Here is a 25,402-nt window from a genome sequence, read left to right as displayed (position 1 = left end):
ATGTTAAATAAGTACTTGCTAATGATAGTACTTCTCACTTCTTTTTATAAAGCGTCCCTGACTTGGTCCAACTGATTTTTGTGTTTGAATTTCCATGTCATGACAGTGAAACTTTTCGGAAATACAGTTAAAGTTTTAGAAATAGGGAAAGAACATATTTTCATCATTAAAAAGTCTTACAATTCAGGGTATCAGTTTACAAGCATTGCGAATTCTGGATACGGAAGTAAGCAGAACTTGCTACACTTCCTCCAGGTCACCAGGCCCTGCCCAGTTGTGGTGAGTGGGTTAAGACTGCCTTATAGTTTGGCCCCATCCTTTCCTCTTGCCTACACTAGCTATATTTAGGCAGGTCTAGGTAAGTTTAATATGTTGCGTATGGCCTTGGGTCCAGCTGATCCCAGAACAGATGGCTACATGGGCCAGAATGCTTAAGTCCAACTGTAGAGCAAAGCCCCAGACAATAAAACATCCAGAAAGTGGATACATGTATTCCAGCTGGGCTGAGCTGTGGTCTGGTTCCCAACCGCCACCAGCTCCCAATTAGCCACTACACCTGTTCGACAGGTAAAAACCTGTCAGGGTTTTATCCTTCTCATCCTCATTGGGAGCAAAATGTCAGGTGTGATTATAATTGGAATACAGATGTGGAGTGAAGGTTCTGGGGCTAGTATTTATTTTTTTCCAAAATGGAAGAGCTTTGCAGTTTTCTGATTATAAAAGTAAATTCCGGCTGGGCTCAATGGCTCACTCCTGTAATCCCAACACTTTGGGAGGCTGAGGCGGGCAGATCACAAGGTCAGGAATTCAAGACCAGCCTGACCAACATGGTGAAACCCCATTTCTACTAAAAATACAAAAATTAGCTGGGCATGGTGGCGTGCACCTGTAATCCCAGCTACTCAGGAGGCTGAGGCAGGGCAATCGCTTGAACCTGGGAGGCGGAGGTTGCAGTGAGCCTAGATTGTGCTACTGCACTCCAGCCTGGGCAACAGAGCGAGACTCCTTCTCAAAAAAAAAAAAAAAAGTAAACCCCATTTTAGAAATATTCAAATAATGCAAAAATTTCAACAATATAGAAAAGGCAAAAACCACACATACTACCACCACACAAAGAAAACTACTCTAAACCTGTTACGGTATATCTTTCTAGGTGTTTTTGTGGATATATATACATTGGAATATTGAACTTTATGGATACCTCTTACCAATTCATGTGAGTATCCTCTTTTCTACCAAATATACATGTGTAATTTTAATTGATAAATAGCATTCCACTTCATGAGTGTACTATAATCTATGTTAAGCCAATCCTCTGTTGGTGTTGGATTATTTCCAAGTTTTCAGGAAGTCTGAGTTTACAATTGCCCTTACAGGAGTTTGCTGTGACTTAGATCTTGATTCAGAGATGGAGAAATCAGGCTCATCTTCTACCATCTCTGAGCAGCAGCTGCAGAGGCAAGAAGGATGGAGTAACACCAAAACAGACTTGGCTGAGCAGAGTCTCATTTCATCTGAGAGATGGCTTCAACTGCATGGGCTTAAGAGCAACAAATTGACCTTGAAACAGATTTTGTCACAGATCGGATTCCCACATTGTGAAGGTACGGTACTCACAAACAACCAGCATGCTGCCATTTAGCCTTTGAGGTGGCTGCATCAGCTCTGAAGGTCCCTCAAAAACCACAGGTCTCTGAGCTTGCTTTGATCTTATATCCGTATTAGTAGAAAATACTTGCACGTGTGCCCCCAATATATGTGTATTAAGTAGACGTACGACTGTCAATCCATGTTTTAAAGAATGCTTAATTTCATCCTTTTTATTTTTTACTTTTTAAATTGACAGATAAAACTGTATGTATTTATCATGTACAACATGATGTTTTGAAGAATATATACATCGTGAATGGCTGTATCTAGCTAATCTAGCTAATTAACAAATGCATTGCCTCATGTAGTCTTTTTTTGTGGCAAGAACACTTACCCACTCTTTCTGTGTTTTTCAAGAATGCAGTCCATCATCATTAACTATGATCACCATACTGTACAATAGATCTCTTGACTAGATGTCCTAATTGTAATGGGATATCCTTTGACTAACATCTTCCTGATTCCCACTGCCACAACCACCCCAGCCTCTGATAAGCATCATTCTACTTGCTACTTCTATGAGATAAATTTTTTTAAATTCCACATGAGTGAGGTTATGTGGTATTTGTCTTTCTGTGCCTTGGTTATTTTGTTTAACATAATGCCCTCGAGGTTCATTCATGTAGCAAATGACAGGATTTCTTTCCTTTTTATGGCTGAATAGTATTTAATTGTGTGTATACACTATGTTTTCTTTATCCAGTCATCTACTGATGGATACTTAGGTTGATCTCGTATCTTGGCTGTTGTGAATAGTGCTGCACTAAACAAGAGAGTGCAGATATCTCTTTGACTTATTGATTTTATTTCCTTTGGATATATATCCAGTAGTAGGATTGCTGGATCATATAGTAGTTCTATTTTTAGTGGTTTGAGGAAACTCCATACTGCTTTCCATAATAGCTATACTAATTTACATTCCCATCAACAGGGTGTATGGGTATCCTTTTCTCCATATCCTTGCCAACACTTATTTTTTGATATTAGCCATTCTGACAGGAGTGAAATGATAGCTCATTGTGGTTTTGATTTGCATTTCCCTGATAATTAGTAATAGTGAGCATTTTTTCATATACCTGTTGTCCATTTGTGTGTTTTCTTTTGAGAAATGTCTATTTAGGACTTTTGCCCATTTAAAAACCAAGTTTTGTTTTAATATTTAAGTTCCTTTAATATTTTGGATATTAACCCCTTTTCAGATGTATAGTTTGCAAATATTTTCCCCCATTCTGTAGGTTGTCTCTTTACTCTGTTGATTTTTTTTCCTTTCCTTTAGAGAAACTTTTTAGTTTGATGTAATCTCATTTGTTTGTTTTTGCTTTTGTTGCCTGTGCTTTCGAGGTCATATCCAAAAAATCATTGCTCAGATCAGTGTCATGGATTTTTTCCCTTTTTCTTCCAGTAGTTTCATATTTTCAGGTCCTACAATTAAGGCTGTAATTCATTTTGAGTTGATTTTTGTATTTAGTGGTGATAAGGGTCTAATTTTATTATTCTGCCTGTGGCTATACAGTTTTCTCAATACCTTTTATTGAAGAGATTGTCCTTTCCCCATTGTGTGTTCTTGGCACCCTTGTCAAAAATCAATTGACTGTACATATGTGGATTTATTTTTTGTTCTCTATTCTATTCCATTGATCTATGTGTCTGTTTTTATGCCAGTATCATGCTGTTTTGATTAGTATAGTTTTGTAGTATATTTTTAAGCCAGATAGTGTGATGCCTTCAGGTTTGTTCTTTTTGCTCAAGATTGCTTTGGGTATTATGGCTTTCTTTGTGGTTCTATACAAATTTAAGGATTGTTTTTTCTATTTCTGTGAAGAATGTCATTGGTATTTTGATAGGGGTTACACTAAATCCATAGAGCACTTTGGGTAGTGTGGACATTTTTAACAGTGTTTATCTTTCCAATCCATGAACATGGAATATCTTTAAATTTGTGTCTTTTTCAATTTCTTTAATCTATGTTTATAGTTCTCCTTGTAGATATAGTCCACCTCCTTAGTTAAATTTATTCATAAGTACTTTATTTATTTGTTTTTGATAGCTATTGTAGATGGAATGGTTTCCTTTTTGTCTTTTTTGGATAGTTTGCTGTTAGTATGTATATAACTGCTGATTTTTGTTGTTAATTTTGTAGTCTACAACTTTACTAATTTGTTAATTAATTCTAATTTTTAGTGGAGTCTTTAGGGTTTTCTCTGTATAAAACTGTGTCATTTGCAAATAGGGACAATTTAACATCTTTCTTTCTAATTTAGATGCTTTTAATTTCTTTCTGTTGCCTGATTGCCTTGGCTATAACTTCTAGTACTGTGGTGAATAAAAGTGGTGGAAGTGGGCATCCTTTTCTTCTTCCAGACGTTAGAGGAAAAACCTTTCAATTTTCCTGCCATTCAGTATGTTAGCTGTGGGTTTGTCATATATGGCCTTTACTGTGTTGAGGCTCATTTCTTCTATACATAATTTGTTGAGAGTTTTTATTATGAAGACATGTTGAGTTTTGTCAAATGCTCATTCTGCATCTATTGAAATGATTATATAGTTTTTTTGTCCTTCATTCTGTTAATATGATGTATCACATTTACTGATTTGCATATGTTGAACCATCCTTGCATTTCTGGGATGAATCCCACTTGGTAATGGTGAATGATCTTTTTAATGTGCTATTAAATTTGGTTTGCTAATATTCAGCTGAGCATTTTTGCAACTGTGTTCATCAGGGGTATTGGTCCATAAGTTTTACTCTTTCGTTATGACCTTGCATGGTTTTGGCATCAGGGTCATGCTGCCTCAGAGACTGGATTTGGAAATACTCTCTCCTCTTCAATTTTTTGGGAAGAGTTTGAGAAGAATTGATATTAGTTATTCTTTAAATGTTTGGTAGAATTCAGCAGTGAAGCCATTCAGTTGTGAGCTTTTCTTTGCTGGAAGAGTTTTTTTTTTTTTTTTTTTGACATGGAGTCTCGCTCTGTTGCCCAGGCCGGAGTGCAGTGGCACGATTTTGGCTCACTGCAACCTCTGCCTCCTGGGTTCAAGTGATTCTTTTGCTTCACCCTCCAGAGTAGCTGGGATTACAGGCACGTGCCACCATGCCTGGCTAATTTTTGTATTTTTAGTAGAGATGGGGTTTCACCATGTTGGCCAGGCTGGTCTCAAACTCTTGACCTCAGGTGATCCACCTGCCTTGGCCTCCCAAAGTGCTGGGATTACAGGCGTGAGCCACTGCACCCAGCCAGGAGATTTTTTATTACTGATTCCATCTCGTTACTCATTATTGCTTTGTTAAGATTTTAGGTTTCTTTATAATTCAATCTTGGTAGAATGTATGTGTCCAGGAATTTATTCATTTCTTTTACGTTAACTAATTTGTTCATGTATAATGGTTCACAGTAGTCTCTTACAATCCTTTGTATTTCTGTGGCATCAGTTGTAATTTTTCCTTTTTTACCTCTGATTTTATTTGAGTCTTTGCTCTTTTTTTCTTAGTGTAGCTCTAGGTTTGTCTATTTTGTTTATCTTTTCAAGAGACTAGCTCTTTGTTTTTATTGATTTTTTATGTATTTGTATTCTCTATTTCTGCTCTGCTCTCTATTATTTTCTTCCTTCTACTTGTTTAAGTTGTTTGGTTTTGTATTTCTGCTTCCTTGAGGTGCAACATCAGATTGTTTATTTGAGATATATATTTTTCGAGGTAGGTGTTTATTGCTATAAACTTTCCTCTTAGACTGCTTTTGCTGTACCCATAGGTTTTGTTATGTTGTGTTTCCATTTTCATTTGTCTCAAGAAATGTTTTAATTTAATTAAATTAATAAATTTTTTACTTCAATAGATTTTGGAGTTCAAGTGGCTTTTGGTTATATGGATGAATTGTGTAGTGGTGAAGTCTGAGATTTCAGTGCACCTGTAACCCAAGCAGTGCACATTGGACCCAATATTTAGTTTTTTATTCCTCACCCCATCCTCCCCACTTCTGAGTCTCCAAATGCCATCATACCACTGTCTTTGTATACCTTTGTATACCCATAGCTTAGATCTCACTTATAAGTAGAACATACGGTATTTGGTTTTACGTTCCTGAGTTGCTTCACTTAGAATAATGGCCTGCAGCTCCATCCAAGTTGCTGCAATACATTATTTCATTCTTTTATATGCCTGAGTAATATTCTATGGTGTGTATATACCACATTTTCTTCTACCACGTTATCCACTCATTGATTGATAGGCACTTAGATTGGCTGTATATCTTTGCAATTGTGAATTATGCTGTGAGAAACATACATATGCAGTTGTCCTTTTAAGATAATGACTTATTTTCCTTTTGGTAGATACTCAGTAATTCAGTAGTAGGATTGCTGGATAAAATGATATGTCTACATTTAGTTCTTTAAGAAATCTCCGTACTGTTTTCCATAGAGGTTGTACTAATTTGCGTTCCTATATATAAGCATTCTTTTTTTCTTTTTTTAACCACATCCATGCCAACATCTATTGTTTTTTGGCTTTCTATTAATGGCCATTCTGGCTGGGGTAAGGTGGTGTATCATCCTGATTTTAATTTGCATTTCCCCAGTGATGAGTGATGTTGAGCATTTTTTCATATGTTTGTTGGCCATTTGTATATCTTCTTTTGGAAATGTCTATTCATGTCATTTGCCCACGAAATATTTTAATTTATCTTTTAATTTATTTGCAGACCCATTGGTTGTTCAGGTGCATGTTGTTTAGTTTCAGTGTATTTGTTAATTTTCCGAAGTTGCTCCTTGTGTTGATTTCCAGTTTTATACCATTGTGGTCTGAAAAGATACTTGGTATGATTTCAGTCTTCTCAAATTTGGTAAGACTTGTTTTGTGACCTAACATATGAGCTATCCTACATAATATTATGTGGGCAGTTGAGAAGAGTGTGTATTCTGCATCTGTTGGGTAGAATGTTCTGTGTATGTGTATTTGGTCTAGAGTTCAGTTTAAATCTAACGTTTTCTGGTTGATTTTCTCTCTGGACAATCTGTCCATGTGAAAGGGGAATACTGAAGTCCCCTACTATTATCGTGCTATTATTGTATTGCAGTCTATCTCTTCCTTCAGATCTATTTATATTTTCTTAATTATTAATTAGATTGGATGCATATGTTTGAAATTTTTATACCCTCTTGATGAATTGACCCCTTTATGATTATATAATAACGTTGTCTCCTTTTACAGTGTTTGACTTAAAATTTATTTTATCTGATATAAACATAGCTACCCCTGTTCTCCTTTGGTTTCTATTTGTAAGGAATATCTGCTTCTGTCCTGTCATTTTCAGTCTATGTGTCCTTACAGGTTAAGTGAATCTCTTGTAGGCAGCATATAGGTGGATCTTGTTTTTTATACAGCCACTCTATGTATTTTGATTGAAAATTTAATCCTTGAACGTAAGTTCAAGGTAATTATTGATAAGTAAGAACTTACTGCTGCCATTTTGTTAATTGTTTTCTAGTTGTTTAGTGGATCCTTTTTTCATTTCTTACTCTTTCTTAGTGAGTAAGTGATTTTTCTCCAGTAGTATGTTTTAATTACTTGCTTTTTATTTTTAGTGTATCTATTATAGGTTTTTGCTTTGTGATTACCACTAGGCTTACAAAAACCATTTTATAGTTATAAGAAGTTATTTTAAGCTGATAACAAGTTAACTTTGATCACAAAAACCTTCTAAGCTTTAACTCTATCCCTCAATTTTGAATTTTTGATATGATTTATATCTTTTTCCATTGCACATCCCTTAACATATTATTTTAGTTATTATTATTAATAGTTTTGTCCTTTAACCTTTCTACTAATAAGTAATTTAAAAACCACCATTGCAATATTAGAGCATTCTGAATTTGTGTACTTAGTGAGTTGTATACTTTTAGATGTTTTTGTGTTACTCATTAGTGTCCTTTTCTTTCAGCTTGAAGAATTCCCTTTAGCATTTCTTATAAGACAGGTCTGGTAGTGATAAACTCCCTCGGCTTTTGTTTATCTGTGAAAGTCTTTATCTCTCCTTCATTTGGGAAGGACAGCTTTGGTGAGTACAGAATTCTTGATTGGCAGGGCTTTTTATTTTTCTGCTTGAGCTCTTTGAATATTTGATTCTATTCTCCTCTGGTCTGTGAAATTTCTGCTGAGAAACTGGACATATTGGAACTTCCTTGCATGTTATTAGCTTCTTTTCTCTTCCTGCTTTCAGCTTTCTTTCTTTGTCTTTGATATTTGACAGTTTGATTATAATATCTTTTGGGGTAGTCTTATTTGGATTGAGTTGAAGGATTAGAGACCTTTGACCTTTCTGTAACCAGATATTTATATCTTTCTCCAGGTTTGGAAAGTTTGCTGCTATTATTTCTTTAATCTTTCTACCCCTTTATCATTCTCTACTCCCTCTTGAACATTTGCTCTTTTGATGCTATCCCGTAAGTCCTATAGCTTTCTTCATTCCCTTTCTTTCTTTTTTATTTTTTTCTGCTCTGTATATTTTCAAACTAACCTCTCTTCAAATTCCAGATTTGTTCTTTTGCTTGTTCAATTCAGCTGTTGATACTCTCTATTGCATTTTTCTTTGTGTTCAGTTATTTTTCAGCTCCCTGATTACTGTTTTGTTATCATGCCAGTCTCTCTCTTACATTTTTTATTCTGGTAACTTATGATTTTCCTCATTTTGTTGAATTGTTTCTCTGTATTTTCTTGAAGTTCATTGAGCTTCCTTAAAACAACTACTTTGAAAATGTTGTCAGGCCGTTCATACATCTCCATATTTGTAGGGTCAGTCACTAGCATGTTACTATATCCATTTGGTGATGTCATGTTTCCTGGATCGTTCTTGATCCTTGTGGTTGTACATCAATGTCTGCATTAAAGAAGTAAGAGCTTATTCCAGTCTTTGCTGTCTGGCTTTGTCTGGAAATATCCTTCACTAGTAAGCCTGTCCAGAGATTCTGGGCAAGTCATCTGGTGTGGTCCCTAAGCATTTGACCACTACGACGTTGCAACACTAGGGGGTGTCGTAAGCCCAGGACCACCATGATGACTGGCACAGTGCTGGGTTGGAATCTTATGGCCACCAAGGCTGGCGCAGCACTGGGCTGGATTCTTATAGCTGCTGTGGCTGATACAGTATTGGGGCATACCCAAAGTCCATGGCCACTGAGGCTAGTGCCACCCTGAGGCATGACTGAAGCCCATGGCATCTGAGGCCTGCCTGTCACTGTGGGTTTTTTTTAGCCCATGGCCACTGTCGTCAGCCAGTGGTGATATGGGCTAGAGCTTGCATCCATCTCACAGCAGCTGTGGGTTCCTGTTTGGCACCAGGGTAGGTCTGGAGGCTTAGTCCACAAGTACCAGCCTGCAGTCAAGGGCCATGTGCATCTGCCTGCTGCTGGATTTTACTGTGTCAGGCCCTGTATTAGGGTCCAAGATAAAGTCCTATTCTTTCTTCCCTGTCTTTTGCCCAGGTAATGGTATTTTTCTGCATCGTGCTTCTTGGGGTACAGGTAGGGGTGATGCAGGTAAGGTAAAGCTATCTTTTATACCCTCATATTGTGCTGTAACCAGGTACTGTGATCTGTCACCTGGTTTTCCTAGCTCTTGTGAAGGTATTTTTGTGTGTAGACAGTTGCTTAAATTGATGTTTTTGTAGGGGGCAATCACTGGAAAGTCCTATTTTGCCATCTTGCTCTGCCTTCATCTCTGTTCTTTCTTTTTTAAGAGCCAAAATAAAAAATAAATGGAAGTTATTTGTATTTACTGATACCCCAGCCAATGTCTTGTTCATCTCCTGGGATGTGCAAGTCCTTTTTGGAGGCCACTGATTAAAGCAATAGCTGTGTGAAGTTTCAGGGGAAATGTACTGTTTTCCTAGTGTGACCTTTGTGTTATGGTCTGCTTTTTCCTAAATGCATTGGCAAGAATGTTGGTTCTTAGCTCCCAGTAGTGCTGCCCACCACAGAAAGCATGAAAATGTGTGAAGATATATACAACATATTTATATATATGCATATTTATATATATATTTACATATGTATTTATATATAAATATATATATATATATATTTTTTGCATGATGTATTGATGGGATGCTATTGAAATATAAGGCCTGGGAACCCAGAGTACTGAGTGTCTTACAATGTATGAGACAGCCCATTCAGCAGGAACTGCCCTGTCCAACATGTTAGTAACATTGTGCCTGAGGAATACTCCTTCAATCAGGGAAATTTCTATTACTAGGATTTTACTCAGTAATTCTGAATTAGTCAATTAATTAATTAAACAAATATTTATTGAGCAACCATTAATACCATTTTTTAAACCAGATTATTTACCAATTCCTTGCCAGCTTTGTTCCATTCTGGTACTAAGGAAGACCTAGGGGATGTGGTTGTTGTAGAATGATTTGGAGGCCCATTCAAATGTCAAGGCCTTGTTCTTCAGGGTTCAGCCTGTGCTTTTTACATATACATCTTTTCACATGGGCTGCAGCCCGCCCTGTGCCATCTAAATATCTTTTGAGTAGGGTCTCCCAGAGTCAGATCCTGTGGGATTCCCATATAAGGAAAAATACTAGAATATTTATCTCTTATTTCAAATAAACCTAATTCAGTCATGAATGTTAGCAAAAATACCAATTTCTTACATTTTGTTAATAATTTTTTCATCTAAGTTCATGAGAGATATTGCTCTGTAACTTTCTTTTCTTGTAATGTCTTTGTCAGGTTTCAGCATCAAGATTATGCTGGATTCAAAATGATTTGGAAGTGTTCCTCCTCCTCTATGCTCTGATGGTATTTGTACATGATTGGTATTTCTTCTTTAAATGTTTGATACAACTGACAAGTGAAATTTATCTGGGCCTAGTTTTGTTTGTGGGAAAAGATTAATAAAAATTCAACTTCTTTAATAAACAGAGGGCTAATCAGATATTCTGTTTCATAATGCCAATTTGGAAAATTGTGTTTTTCAAGGAATTTCCTCAACATTTTCTAATATGTACACACCAACAGTATTTTCCTCAACAGTATTTTCTAGTATGTTGGCAAAGCATTGATCATAATATGCCCTTGATAGCCTTTTAATGCATGTAGGATCTGTAGTGATGTCACCTCTTGCATTCTTTTTTAATGCCCATAGGATTCTTTTTTAATACCTGTAGGATCTGTAGTGATGTTACCTCTTTCATTCCTGATATTGATAATTTGTATTTCCTCTCATTTTTTTCTTGCTAAGTCTTGTTAGCAGTATATAATAACCTTTTCAAGGAAACAAATTTTTAGTTTGTTGGTTTTTAAAATTCTTTGTCTTCTATTTCATTGGTATCTGATTTAATCATCATTATTTCTTTCTTTCTGCTTACTTTGAGCTTGATTTGCATTCCTTTTTCCTGCTTTTAAAGATATAAATTTAAGTAATTATTTTTAAACCTTTCTTCTTTTCCAATATAACCATTTAAAATTATAAGTATTCCTCTAAGCATTGTTTTAGATGAATGCCACAAATCTCAATCAGTAGTGTTTTGCTATTAATATTATTGCTTTGAAATTTTTCCCCTGTGATTTTTTTTCTTGAATACACTTTTAAAAATGTGTTGTTTAATTTCCAGTTATTTTAGGACTTTTAAAAGTACTTGTTTTTGTTGGATTTCTAATTTAATTACATTGAGGTCAGAGAATATAGTCTGTAGGATTTTGATCTTTTGAAATTTACTAAGATTTGTTTATGGCCAGAATCTATCTTGGCAATCATTGCATGTGCACTTGAAAAGAGTGTGCATTCCACAGTTGTTAGGTAGTATTTATAAATGTTAATTAGATCAAGATGGTTGAAAGTCTTGGGAGAAAAATTATATATATTTAGTTCTTTTTTTGTCTACTGGATTTGTTCATTTCTCCCTTAGTTCTGTAAGTTTTGTTTACATATTTTGAAGTTCCAAATGCATACACATTTAGGATTGTTATGTTATTCTAAGGACTTGACAAATTTTAATAATTCTGATATGTCATATTTATCTCAGATAATTAGTCATTGTTTTGGTGTTTACTTTGATATTAATATAGCCACTGTAGCTTTCTTGTTCTTAAGTTTTACATGGTGTATGTGTTTATAATCTTTAATGATAAATATCTTTAGTTTATATATTAAAGATAGCTTCTCATAGACAGCATACAGTTGGAGTTTGTGTTTTTAAGGCAGTTGCATATGTCTTTTAATTAATTCAACCAATTAATTAAATCAGTTAGTGTCTTTATCCATTTGTGTTGCTATAAAGGCATGCCTGAGGCTGGGTAATTTCTGAAGAAAAGAGGTTTATTTGGTTGATGGTTCTTCAGGCTATACAAGAAGCATGGTGCCAGCATCTGCATCTGGTGAGGGCCTCAGGAAGCTTCCACTCGTGAGAGAAGGCAAAGGAGACCTGGTGTGTGCAGATCACATGTCAAGAGAGGAGGCAGAAGAGAGAGCGGAAGAGGGACCAGGCTCTTTTCAACAACCAGTTCTCATGAGAACTAAGAGTGAGAACTCACTCATTCCCATGAGAATGTCACCAAGCCATTCATGAGGGATCTGTCCCCATGATCCAAACACTTCCCATTAGGCTTCATGTCCAACATTGGGGATCAAATTTCAACACTAGGTTTAGAGGTCAAATGTCCAAACTATAGCAACTAGTGTTTGATTCTATGCATTTAATGTAATGATTGATATATTTAAATGTAGGTCTACCATGTTACTATTTGCTTTCTATTTGTCCAGTCTTTTTCTTTCATCTGTGTTTCTCCTTTTGGCCTTCTTTGGTGCTAAATGAATATTTTTTAGTGTTTCATTTAATATAATCTTTATTTTTCATTTAATTTGCTTTCCTTGTTACATCTTTAACTTGTTACAGTCTACTAAAAGTAGATTTCATATGACTTCATGTAAAATGTAAGAAGTTTTCAACAGTTATACCTCCCCTTACTCCTCACTCCTGTCCTTGGTGTTACTGTTTTAATCTAGTTTATTTCTACATGTATTATAAATCTCACAATTCAGAGTCATAATTTTTGCTTTTAAAAGTCATCTGTTTTTTAAAGAAACTGAGAAGAAAAACTATACACTGCTAAGATCCACATGTTTACTGCTTACAATATTCTTCCTCCTTGTAGAATTTGAGGTTTCAACTGATGTTATTTCCTGAATAATTTCTTTTAAGCATTTCTTATAGTGGAGGTCTACTGGTGACCGCTTTTTTCAGTTTTCGTTTATCTGAAATTATCTTTATTTCACCTTCACATTTATTTATTTGCTCATTCATTCATTCATTCGTTTATCCATTTGTACATCCATACTTTATATTCTGAAGTAATTGTAAAGTGTAAAGATCTCGTACCTTTCACCCAGTTTTCCCAATGGTCATATCTTGTAAAATAATAGTATAATATCAAAATGAGGAATTTGACACTTATACAATGTGTCTGCAAGTCTATATAATTTTATCACTTATGTAGATTTCTGTAACCACCACTACAATCGAGAGAGAACTGTTTATCACCACAAAGATCTTCCTATGTTACTCCCTCCTATGTTTTTTTCTAAATGTTTCATAATTTTACATTTAGGCTGTGATCTATTTTGAATTAGTTTCTGTATAAGGTTCATTTTTTTTTGTAATCTCAGCACTTTGGGAGGCTGAGGTAGGAGGATTGCTTAAGCCCAGGGGATCGAGGCTGCAGTGAGCTATGATCACAGCACTTCACTCCAGCCTAGGTGATAGAGTGAGACTCTATCTCTTAAAAAACACACACACACACACACACACAAGCAAACGGTTCATTTTTTTTTTTTTTTTTTTTTTTTTTTTACTATGGATGTTCAGTTGCTCTAGCGTATTTTACTTAAGTGACTATCCTTCCTACTTTGAATTGCTTTTGGATTTTTGTTAAAAGTTGGTTGTGCCTATACTTCCAGGTTCTCTATTTTGTTCTATTCATCTGTGTTTCTCTGTCAATATCATACAGTCTTGATTACTATAACTACAGAATTTCTTGAAATTGGGCAGGGTGATAAATAAATCCTACTTTATTTTTTTTCAAAATTGTTTTAGCTACTCTAGTTCATTTGCCTTTCCAAATAAATTTTAGAATAACTGTGTTCATGTCTACAAAAATATTGCTATGATATTGACAGGAGTTGCATTAAACCTGTATATTAATTAAAGGAGAATTGATATCTTTACTATGCTGACAAAAATGCTGAGTCTTTCAGTTCACAAATATGAAATATCTTTCCATTTATTTACATATTATTTAATTTCTTTCCTCAGCTGTCTTAAAATTTTCAGTATATGAGTCCTACACATGTTTTGTCAGATTTATACCTAAGTATTTTATTTTTTTAGGAGTTGTAAATGGAATTGTATTTTAAATTTTGGTTTCCACATGTTCTTTCCTAGTATATAGAAATATGACTGACTTTTGCATGTTAACCTTCTATCTTGTGATCTTGCCAAACTCACTTATTCCTTCTAACAGTTTTTTTTGTGTGTGTGTGTGTTTGTCTTTTTTTTTTTTTGTAGATTCCAGAAGATTTCTAGGTAGACTATCATGTCATCTGCAAAGAGGAAAAGTCTTATTTCTTTCTGATCTATTTGTCTTGTGTTTTCTTTTCTTGCTCTGTTAACGCTGGCTAGAACTTCCAGCACCATGTTGAATAGCAACGGTAAGAGTGGATGTTCTTGCACTGAAAACTTTCAGTCATTCACCACTATGTATGATGTTAACTGTAGGTTTTCTATAGATTTTTAAAAATTACATTGTGGAAGATCCCTGATATTCCTAGTAATCTGAGAAGTTTTGTTATTAATGGGGGGTGAATTTTGTCAATTTTTTTCTCCATCAATTGATAGCATCCTATGATATTTCTTTGTTAGCCTGTTACTTTAATGGATTATATTAAGTTTTTTAATCCAGCCTTGCATCCCCAGAATAAACTAGAGCATGTTTTAGAAGTCTTTTTATATTATACATTACAGAATTCAATTTGCAAATATTGTGTTACAAATTTTTGCATCTGTATTCTTGAAGAATGTTGGTCTGTAGTTTTCTCTTTTTTAAATAATGGTTTTTGTCTGGTTTTGGTATGACAGTAAGACTAGCTTCATAAAATGAGTTGGGACGTATTCCTTCCTCTTCTATTCTGTAGAAGATGTTTTGTAGAATTACTATTTTTTGTTTTTTGTTGAAATAACAGGATACGGTGTAGAATTAATATTAATTATTCTTTAAATGTTTGGTAAAATTCTCCAGTGAACTTATTCAGGCCTGGAGATTCCTTTTTGAAGAAGTTTTAAGTCAAGAATTTAATTTTCTTGAATAGATATTGGATTAGTCAAATTATTTTATATTGTGTGAGTTGCGGTAGTTTGTTTTCTAAGGATTTAATTCATTTCATCCAAGTTGTCTAATTTGTGAGGAGTTGTTTGTAGTATTCCCTTATTATTATTTTGATGTCTACTGCGTCTTTTGTGGTATTTCCTGTTTTATTCTTGATATTTGTAATTTATACCTTCTCTCTTTTTATCTTTGTCAATCTTGCTAGAAGGTTGTCAATTTATTGATCTTTAAAAATTACCAGCTTTTTTGTTTGATTTTCTCTATTGTTTTTCTGTTTTCAATTTCATTGATTTCTACTTTGATCTTTATTATTTATTTCCTTTTGCTTGTTTGAGTTTATTTTGCTTTTCTTTTTTCTAGTTTCTTCAGTTGAAAGCTTCAATTATTGGTTTGAGATTTTATGTTTTCTTACGTAAGCATTTAGTGCTGCAAATTTCCCTCCAGTCAGTGCTTTAGCAATATCTCACAAATTTTTATATGTTGTATTATTATTTCCACTTAAAGTCTTTTATTTTTATCAAGACTTCCTCGTTGACTTATGGAATTTTTAGATGCATATTGTTTAGTTTCTAAATATTTGTAGATTTTCCTGTTATCTTTTTATTTATTTTTGATTTCTAGTTTGTTTCCATCTTGGACAGAGCACATACTTGTTTGGTTTCAGTTCTTGTGAATTTTTTAGGATGTTTTATAGCCAAATATGTGCTTTGTTTTGTACATGTTTCATGAATACTTGAAAAGAATGTGTATTCTGCTGTTGTTTTATAGAGCTTTCTATAAATGTCAGTTAGATCCTGTTCATTGATGGTATTGAGTATCCTTCCTGATTTTCTTCTTGTTGTTCTATCAGTTGTTGAGAAAGCAGTATTGAAGTTTCCAACTATAATTGTGGATTTGTCTATTTCTTCTTTCAGTTATTCTGTTTTTTGCTACAAATATTTTGCAGTTCTATTGGGTGATACATACACATTTAGGATTGCTATGTCTTTCTAGTGGTGGATTGACACCTTTATCATTATATAATGTCCTGCTTTGTCCCCAGTAATATTCTTTGCTATGAAGTTTATTTTTCTTTTTTTTCCTTTTTTTTTTTTTTTCTGAGACGGAGTCTCGCTCTGTTGCCCAGTCTGGAGTGCAGTGGCTGGATCTCAGCTCTCTGTAAGCTCTGCCTCCTGGGTTTACGCCATTCTCCTGCCTCAGCCTCCCGGGTAGCTGGGACTACAGGCGCCCGCCACCGCGCCCGGCTAGTTTTTTTGTACTTTTTAGTAGAGACGGGGTTTCACCGTGTTAGCCAGGATGGTCTCGATCTCCTGACCTCGTGATCTGCCTGTCTTGGCCTCCCAAAGTGCTGGGATTACAGGCTTGAGCCACCGCGCCCGGCCTGAAGTTTATTTTTCTAATATAGCCAATCCTATTTTCTTTTTATTAATATTTGTATGGCCTATCTTTTTCCATCCTTTTACTTTTAACTTATGTATATAATTATATTTGAAGCAAATTTCTTGTAGACAATATATTGTTGAGTCCTTTTTTAAAAAATCCTCTTTGCCAATCTCTATCTTTTACTTGGTCTGTTAGACCATTTACAATTAATGTGATTATTGATATGTTAGAGCTTGTTGACCATTTTAGTTGTTTTCTTTTTCTCTGTTTTTGGCTTGTCTGTTTTTTTCCCTGCCTGCTTTTGGGTTACTTAAACACTTTTTAGTATTCTATTCTTATTTATCTATAATGTTTTCTATTGTATATCTTCATATGGCTTTTTTAGTGATTATGCTAAGTGTTACATTATGAATACATAAATTATCAAAATCTACTGATGTCAACATTTTACCAGTTTGAGTGATGAGCAAAAACCTTTTTTTCCCTTTACAGCCCTTTGCCCTTCCCATTTATAATAAAATGTATTATTTTATCTTCTTACATTGAGAATTACATTAGACTGTGCTAGAATTTTGATTCAACAATCAAACATCATTTGTAACACTCAAAAGGAGAAGGAATGTCCATTTTATTTGCCCATAGTTTTGCTTACTGTGTTCTTCTTTCCTGATCATCCAAGGTTCCTTCTTTTGTTATTTTCTTTCTGCTTAGAGAAGTTCTTTTATTTATTTATTTTTTTTTTGAGACGGAGTCTCGCGCTGTGTCACCCAGGCTGGAGTGCAGTGGCGCGATCTCAGCTCACTGCAAGCTCCGCCTCCCAGGTTCACGCCATTCTCCTGCCTCAGCCTCCGAGTAGCTGGGACTACAGGCGCCCGCCACCACGCCCGGCTAATTTTTTGTATTTTTAGTAGAGACGGGGTTTCACCGTGTTAGCCAGGATGGTCTCGATCTCCTGACCTCGTGATCCACCTGTCTCAGCCTCCCAAAGTGCTGGGATTACAGGCTTGAGCCACCGCGCCCGGCCTGAGAAGTTCTTTTATTCTTTAAGAGTAGCTTTGCTAGCCACAAATTCCTTTAGTTTCTTTGTCTGAGAATGTCTTTATTTCTACTTTATTTCTACTTTATTATTAAGAAGAATTTCACCAGATATAAGATTTAGGATTGATAGTTCTTTTTTCTTTTAGCACTTAAAAAATATTGTGCCAGTTCTTTCTGGTCTCTATGGTTTCTAATGAGAAAACCACTATCATTAGAATTGATTTTTCCCTATTGATAATGTGCTTTACATATTTTTTTGTTTGTCTTTTATTTTCAGATGTTTGAGTGTGATGTGCCTTGGTGTTAATTTATTTTCATTTATTCTCTTTGAATTTCAGTCAGATTCTTGAATCTGTTGCTTTATGTTTTTTGTTTTTGCCAAATTTGGAGAATTTTCAATGCTTATGTCTTTGTATCTTTTTTCCCCCCCATCCTCTTTCTCTTCTCCTTCTGGCACTCTGATAATATTAACATTAGATCTTTTAAAAAAATAATCCTACATATCTGTAAGGCTCTGTTCAGATTTTTCAGGCTATTTTCTCCCTCTTGTCTAGATTGGTTAATTTTTATTGTTCTCCAAGCTTACTCATTCTTCCTTTTTCATTTTGCTGTTGAGTTCATCCATTGAGTTTTTTATTTTGATTACTCTATTTTTTTCTCTAATATTTCCATTTTATTCTTCCTGATATCTTCTGTTTCTTTACTGAGACTTCCTATGTTTTTATTCATTTTAAGAATGTTTGTAATTGCCGTTAAGTATTTTTATGGTTGTTGCTTTAAAATCCTTGTTAGGTCATTCTATGACATCTCTCATCTTGGTGTTGATATTGTCAGTTGTCTTTTTTATAATCTTCCTGGTTTTTTGAATGATGAATGATTTTTTATTGAAACTGGGACATTTCTGAAATTTTATTTGTATTTTTGGATTTAGGTGTACAGGTGCAGTTGTGTTATGGGCTTTTAGTGTATCCATCATCCGAATAGTGCACGTTGTACCCAATAAGCGGTATTTCATCCTTCACCCTTGATACAGTCTAGCTGTGTCTCTACCCAGATCTCATCTTGAATTGTAACTCCCACAATTCCCATGTTTGTGGGAGGCACCCAGTGGGAGGTAATTGAATCATGGAGGCAGGTCTTTCTCATGCTGTTTTTGCAATAGTGAATAAGTCTCACAAGATCTGATGGTTTTAAGAAGAGGAGTTCCTTTGCACAAACTCTCTTTGCATGCTGCCATCCATGTAAGACGTGACTTGCTCTTCCTTGCCTTCCACTATGATTGTGAGGGCTCCCCAGCCACGTGGAACTGTAGGTCCATTAAACCTCTTTCTTTTGTAAATTGCTTGTATTTGGGTGTGTCTTTATCAACAGTGTGAAAACGGGCTAATACAACCCCTGCTTCCCCCACCTTTTGGATTCTCCAGTGTCTATTTTTCTCTGCATGTCTACGTGTTTACATGCCACTTAAAAGTGAGAGGATGTGGTTTTTCACTTTGTTTCTGAGTTATTTCATTAAAAATAATGGCCTCCAGTTCCATATATGTTGCTGTAAAAGACATGATTTCATCTTTTGAAATGGATGAGTAGTATTCCACAGTCTATACACACCATGTGGTCTATATATATATGTAGACCACATTTTAAAAATAGTGCTACAATAAACACATAAGGGAGGTGTCTTTTTGATAAAATAATTTCTTTTCCATTGGATAGATAACCAATAGTGGGATCAAAGGGTAGTTCTATTTTAGTTCTTAAAGAAATCTCCATCCTGTTTTCCATAGAGGTTGTACTAATTTACATTCCCACCAACAGTGTATAAGCATTCCCTTTTCTCCACAATCTCACCAACATCTGTAAATTTTTGACTTTTTAATAGTAGCCATTGTGACTGGTGTGAAATGATATCTCATTGTGGTTTTGATTTGCATTTCTCTGATGATTAGTAACGTTGGGCATTTTTTCTTGTTTCTTGTTTCTTATCCACTTACGTGTCTTCTTTTGAGAAGTGTCTATTCATGTCTCTTGCCCATTTTTAAATGGGGTTATTTGTTTTTTTGCTTGCTAAATAGTTTAACTTCCTTATAGATTCTGGATATTTTATCTTTGTTGGATGCATAGTTTGCACATATTTTCAATAAATATTTGCAAATATTTTCTCTTACTCTATAAATTGTTTACTCTGTTGGTAGTTTCTTTTGCTGAGCAGAAGCTCTTTAATTTAATTAGGTCCTACTTATCAATTTTTGTTTTTGTTGCAATTGCTGTTGAGGACTTAGTTATAAATTATTTGCCAAGGCCTATGTCCAGAATAATATTTCTTAGATTTTCTTCTAGGATTAAATTAGGATCTTAGGTTTAAATTTTTAATCCATCTTCAGTTAATTTTTGTATATAGTGAAAGGTAGGAGTCCAGTTTCATTCTTCTGCATATAGCTAGCGAGCTATTTCAGAGCTATTTATTGAGTAGGGAGTCATTTCCTCATTGCTTATTTTTGTCAACTTTGTTGAAGATCTTATGACTGTAGTTGTGTGGCTTTATTTTTGGTTCTGTATTCTGTTCCATTGGTCTGTATGTCTGTTTGGGGTGTGTGTGTGTGTGTGTGTGTGTGTGTGTGTGTGTGTGTTTTACAAGTACCTTGCTGTGTTGGTTACTGTGTCCTTGTAGAATAGTTTGAAGTCATTACCTTCATTCTTGAAGAACACTTTTGCTGGTTTTATAATTATTGGTTGAAGTTTTTTTGTTTTTTTTTTCTGATCTTTAAACATGTCAAGCCATTGTTTTCTGATTTCCACCTTTTCATCTGAGAAATCAGACATAATCCATAACATTTTCCCTCTATATGATGTATATAATGTACCTTTTTTTCTGACTGCTTTTAAGATTTTTCCTTTTTTTTCTTGGTTTTCAGCTATTGTATTATTATTTGTAGTAGGATATGCCTTCTTTTGGTCTTCTTTGTACATATATTGCATTGGATTTATCGAGCTTCTTGGATCTGTAGGTTTGTTTTTAATCAAATCTTGGAAATTTGCAACTATTATTTCTTCTAATCTATTTTTACATCCTATCTGTTCTCTCTTTTTCTTCTGAGACTCAAGTTATAGTTTCCTAAGCATCTTGATATTGTCCCACAGGTCACTGAAACTCTTGTTCATTTTGTCAGTATTTTTTTTCTCTTTGTTTATCAGATTGAGTAATTTCTCTTGACAGATATTCTAGGTTACTAACACTTTATTCTGGTACCTCCAATCTGCTGTGAAGCCCATACAGATACTGTACTTTTTGTTCTAAAATTTCCCTTCTTTTCAATTTCTGTGCTAAGATCCCCATTTGTTCACTTATTAGGATCACAGTTTTCTTTCCCTTCAACATTATATATATATATATAGATATATGTATAAAACACAATGTTTACAGTATACTTAAAATATATTGAGGCCTTTTTCTTGTAATTTCAACATCTGGTCCATTTCAGGGTAGGTTTTATTGATTGCTTTTTCTTTTGACTATTGGTCACATTTTTCTCTTTGTTTATATATCTGATTATTTTTTGTTTTATGCTGGACAATGTGGATGGTTGTAGGGACTTTGGGTTGTATAGTTTTCCTTTGGTATATGCAAAAGATTGGTTCCAGGACCCCCTGTGTATACCAAATCCATGCATACTCAGTTCCTGCAGTTGGCTCTTCGCAACCCACGTATATGAAAAGTTGGCCCTCTGTATGAGTGGGTTTCACATTCTACTGATACTGTATTTTTATCCACATTTGGTTGAAAAAAAATCTGCATATAAGTAGACCCATGCAGTTCAAAGCTATGTTATTCAAGGATCAACTGTATAATCCTTCTTCTAGGAGAAGTGATTTTTATTCTTACAAAAATTGGTATGTATATATTATTTATAACAGCTTTATTGAGCTATAATTTACCTACCTACAATTCAGTGGTTTTAGTGTATTCACGGATATGCGCAACTATTTAGAATGTTTTTATCACCTCAAAAAGAAACTCTGTACTTCTTAGCTCTACACTTTCCTACCCCTAAATTGTCTCTATAGATTTCCTTGTTCTGAGCATTTCATTTAAATAGAATTTATAATATGTGGTCTTTTGTGACTGGTTTCTTTTACCTAGCTTAATGTTTTTAAGGTTCATCCATGTTGTAACTAGCACCAATGCTTCATTCCTTTTTGCAGCCGTATGTATTCCATTGTATGGATGTACCATGATTTTCTTATCCATTTATCAGTTGATAGATGGAGAGCTGATTTTCATTCTAGTAGGCAGTTAAGTTGGCTGGACTCAAACTCCAAACTCTCTCTCTTTCCTGCTAAATATATACAAATCTCACCTTAAAAATGTCCTCCTTTTTAGGATGATTGTAATTCCAGTTTCTGCATGTTCTAGATTGCTCTCTAATGCCTACAAATAGCTCCTTTTATATTTTGTCCAGAATTTATAATATTTTTCTGTGTGAAGGTTAGCCAATACAATCTACTCCACTGTTATTGGATGCAGAACTCACAATGCCTTGCATTTCAATTCCCAATACAGCTTATGAAGCCTTCCATAGACTTATTTCCTTCAAGCCTCAAAAAACAGCTTCCTCTCCCAACTCCAGATAAATGTCTTAGGTAAACAGAGAATGCTAGTGATATTTACTCACTTCATCAATGTCAGCTAAGAAGGTGAATCTTGGAAACACAAATTTTAGAGCTGGAGAGGTCTGTTGAGTGAGATTATTGCTGATGGAATTCAAGTGTCTATTCTTTACTCTTTACTCCTTACTATTGTGAAGGTTGCACTTCAAGACTTGAAATCAGCCCTTGTGATTGGGGAGCAAGCCTGGCCAGGTTGTCTATAAAATTCAGCCTTGGTCTTTTTAGATTTCCAGAGGAGGCTGTTATCCTGCCTCCCTAGTAAGGCAGAGGGAAGGAAGTACCGGCACCATAAGTACCACCATTCTGTCTCCCACCTTTGGGACTTAAAAACAATAATTAAAATTACAATAAAATAATCATCAGATTAAGAACATCTCTGTGAAGACTTACCTCATTTTCTGTCCTGCCAAATCCTAGTCAGTCTTTGAAGCCTCTCCGTAGCCTTCTGAGAGTTCCATGAAGGAGTAGGACTGTGTTGTAGGTAACAATTGTATTCCCATCCTGTAAACATGCCTAGTACATGGTAGGCACCCAATAAGGGTTTATGCAACAGATATTTGAACAGCTGAGCATATGATCTGATGAGAAGAAAATCTTGTAGTTCTGACATTCTGTATGGCAATTCTGAATCTATTACCGGCTGGCTTTATTTCAGTGATTTAATTCTGACCCTCCAGTTGAGAGTACAGTAGGAAATATCTAAGTGAAATTTTAAAAACCCTGAAAACTAAGTCCAAGTCATGAATAACTTTCAGGAATTAAAATAATTTCTATGTTGCTTTTTTTTTTTTTAAAACCTCTGCTGTAATTATTCTGGACCAAAGTACAAGGACACTAGGACACAAATCCTATTCTTCCTGTTTATTCATGCATTAAAAGATTAAAATGCTGTTCTCACTCATAGGTGGGAATTGAACAATGAGAACACTTGGACACAGGATGGGGAACATCACACACCAGGGCCTGTCGGGGGGTGGGGGGCTCGGGGAGGGATAGCATTAGGAGATATACATAATGTAAATGACGAGTTAATGGGTGCAGCACACCAACATGGCACATGTATACATATGTAACAAACCTGCACGTTGTGCACATGTACCCTAGAACTTAAAGTATAATAATAATAAAAAGATTACAATGCCATAGACAGTTATGTTTATCACAGCACCTAGAAATACTTCATGATTTAGAACAGAATAGAAAGCATCACAGATTATTGATAGCACAAGATATAATTTGAATGGTGTCAGAGAAAAACATTTCAAAATAAGAAGGTTCACTCATGTACTACTGTTTTGATTGTTTTTCTTTATAAAAATGCAGATTATGTGGCGTCTCTGGGGAGACTTGTGGCTTCTCGGTATGCTGATGGTCTGTTTCCACAGTTCTACAGAGCAGAAGATGGCAGAGTATACAATGTAAGTCAGAGTTCCCTCAATGCACAGTCCTGTGACACGGTGCTGACATCACATCGAGGAGTGCGGCGTGGAGAGAGACTTGTGCTACTTGGCAATGATGCAGCTGAGCCAAGCCCTTATTAGGCCGGGGGTTTTCTTTTGGCGTTGGTAGGGTGATAAAAGTCATGGCCGAGGAAGGAAGTTTTTGATCCGTTAGAAATTAGTGCAGAAAGCTCTTGATGAGAGATAAAAACCTTTGCACATTACCACTTTGTTTTGCTTTGAAAATAAAGGGAAAAAACAATATGACAGAGATGAGCTGAAAGCCAAGAGCCAACTGCCATTATCTGAGAGAAGCATTAGGAATAGGGGCAGCATTTGCAGATAGGAGAATGAGCACCACCTCTGACCAGAGTCCTTTACTCCCAGCAGGTCAGCACCTGAGTCTCATGTCTCCTACATGTCAGGCCCTGTGCAGACCCTGGCCAGCCACATGGAGCTCAAAGTCTGTTGGAGACACATGTCCCATCACGTCCATTTATGGGTATTTGTTCATGTCCATGTACATCCATGCACCACCTGGACTACTGTTTCCTAATATTTAGAAAACTTAAATTACTTTTTTTTGGTACTTTTTTTTTTTTTGAGAAAATTTTTGTAGACCCTATCCTCGAATATGTCTTCCAGTTGTTTACCCTCCTTCTCTTTCAGGAATGCCTGAAAAAGTTTGGTCTCTTTACATAATCTCATATGTCTCAGAGGTTTCCTTCATTTTTTAAAATTCTTTTTTTCTTTTGAGACACGTTCTTGTTCTATCACCGAGGCTGGAGTGCAGTGGTGTGATCATGGCTCACTGCAGCCTTGACCTCCGAGGTCCAAGCAATCCTCCCACCTCAAGCCCCCAAGTAGTTGGGGCCACAGGCGTGTGCCACCGCACCCAGCTGATTTTTGTATTTTTTGCAGACAGGGTCTCGCCATGTTGCCCAGGTTGGTCTTGAACTCCTAAGCTCAAGCAATCCGCCTGCCTGGGCCTCCCACCTGCCTTGGCCTCGACCTCATGCCTCAGATTACAGGTGTAAGGCACCATGCCTGGCCCCTTTTCTTTACTTTTGTCTGCCTACATTGATTCAAAGGAGTGGTTCTTCAACTTTGAAGTTCTTTCCCCAGCTCGGTCTATTTTGTTGTTAATGATTTTAATGGTATTATGATATTTCTGTAGTGAATTGTTCAGTTCCAAAAGTTCAGTTTGGTTCTTTCTTAATATGGCGATGTCATCCAATTCTTGGATCATTTTACTGTTCTCCTTGGATTGGGTTTCCACCTTCTCCTGTATCTTTATGAGCTTTCTTGACATCCAGATCCTGAATTCAGTGTTATTTCAGCCACTTCAATCCGGTTAAGAACCACTGCTGAAGAGCTAGTACAATTGCTTGGAGATAAGAGGATGCTCTAGACTGAGAGTTTCCCAAATTCTTGCACTGGTTTTTTCTCACCTGTGAAGGCTGATGTGTCTTCATCCTTTTAAGTTGCCATCCTTTGGATGGGCCTTTTTGTTTTTATGTTCTTTATTTCCCTTGAGGGTTCGACTGTGGTGTGAGTTGGGTATAGTTGATTGGCTTTGTTCCTGGATGCTTTCAGAGGGCCAAGGCTCAGCTCAGCATTCCTGGGCTGCGTGCTGTCACCCTGGGGCCTAGGACTGGGCTGTGGCTTTGTCCTCTGGCCCCTTGAGGTCGAGCACTGGCTGTGCTGGGGCAGCCAATGTGCTACCAGGCAGTTGGCAGAAGCCTTCCATCAGGGGCCACTGGCAATGCTCTGGTGGGGCAGCAGGGGGCCGCGGGTGAAAATACCCTGAAGGGGTGTTGGGGCTGCCCAGGAAACAGCAGAGA

At 35.8% G+C, this 25,402-nt stretch overlaps 1 protein-coding gene across 6 annotated transcripts in view; it reads left to right on the top strand.

Moving 5' to 3' along the window:
- The window catches only part of VWA3B (von Willebrand factor A domain containing 3B), a 236,803-nt gene that overhangs the window by 4,523 nt on the left and 206,878 nt on the right, over positions 1-25,402 (top strand). For 4 of the 6 annotated variants that reach the window (XR_002516781.2, XM_021925080.2, XM_021925077.2 and 1 more), the window contains 3 exons: positions 1,154-1,216; positions 1,377-1,604; positions 23,443-23,537. Coding sequence is in view for 4 of the 6 variants with exons in the window: in XM_021925080.2 (XP_021780772.2) it covers positions 1,409-1,604; positions 23,443-23,537 (291 nt within the window). In the remaining 2 variants the exon portion in view is untranslated. Of the gene's footprint in view, positions 1-1,153; positions 1,217-1,376; positions 1,605-10,383; positions 10,453-23,442; positions 23,538-25,402 lie in introns of those variants that run through there. The other 2 variants (XM_021925081.2, XM_021925079.2) reach the window with 2 other exon arrangements.

This window comes from Papio anubis, chromosome 14 (genome assembly GCF_008728515.1).
Source record: "Papio anubis isolate 15944 chromosome 14, Panubis1.0, whole genome shotgun sequence".
Classification (NCBI taxonomy): Eukaryota; Metazoa; Chordata; class Mammalia; order Primates; family Cercopithecidae; genus Papio; species Papio anubis.
The sequence above is the reverse complement of the archived record's forward strand: the minus strand, read 5'-3'. Positions and strand labels throughout refer to the sequence as shown.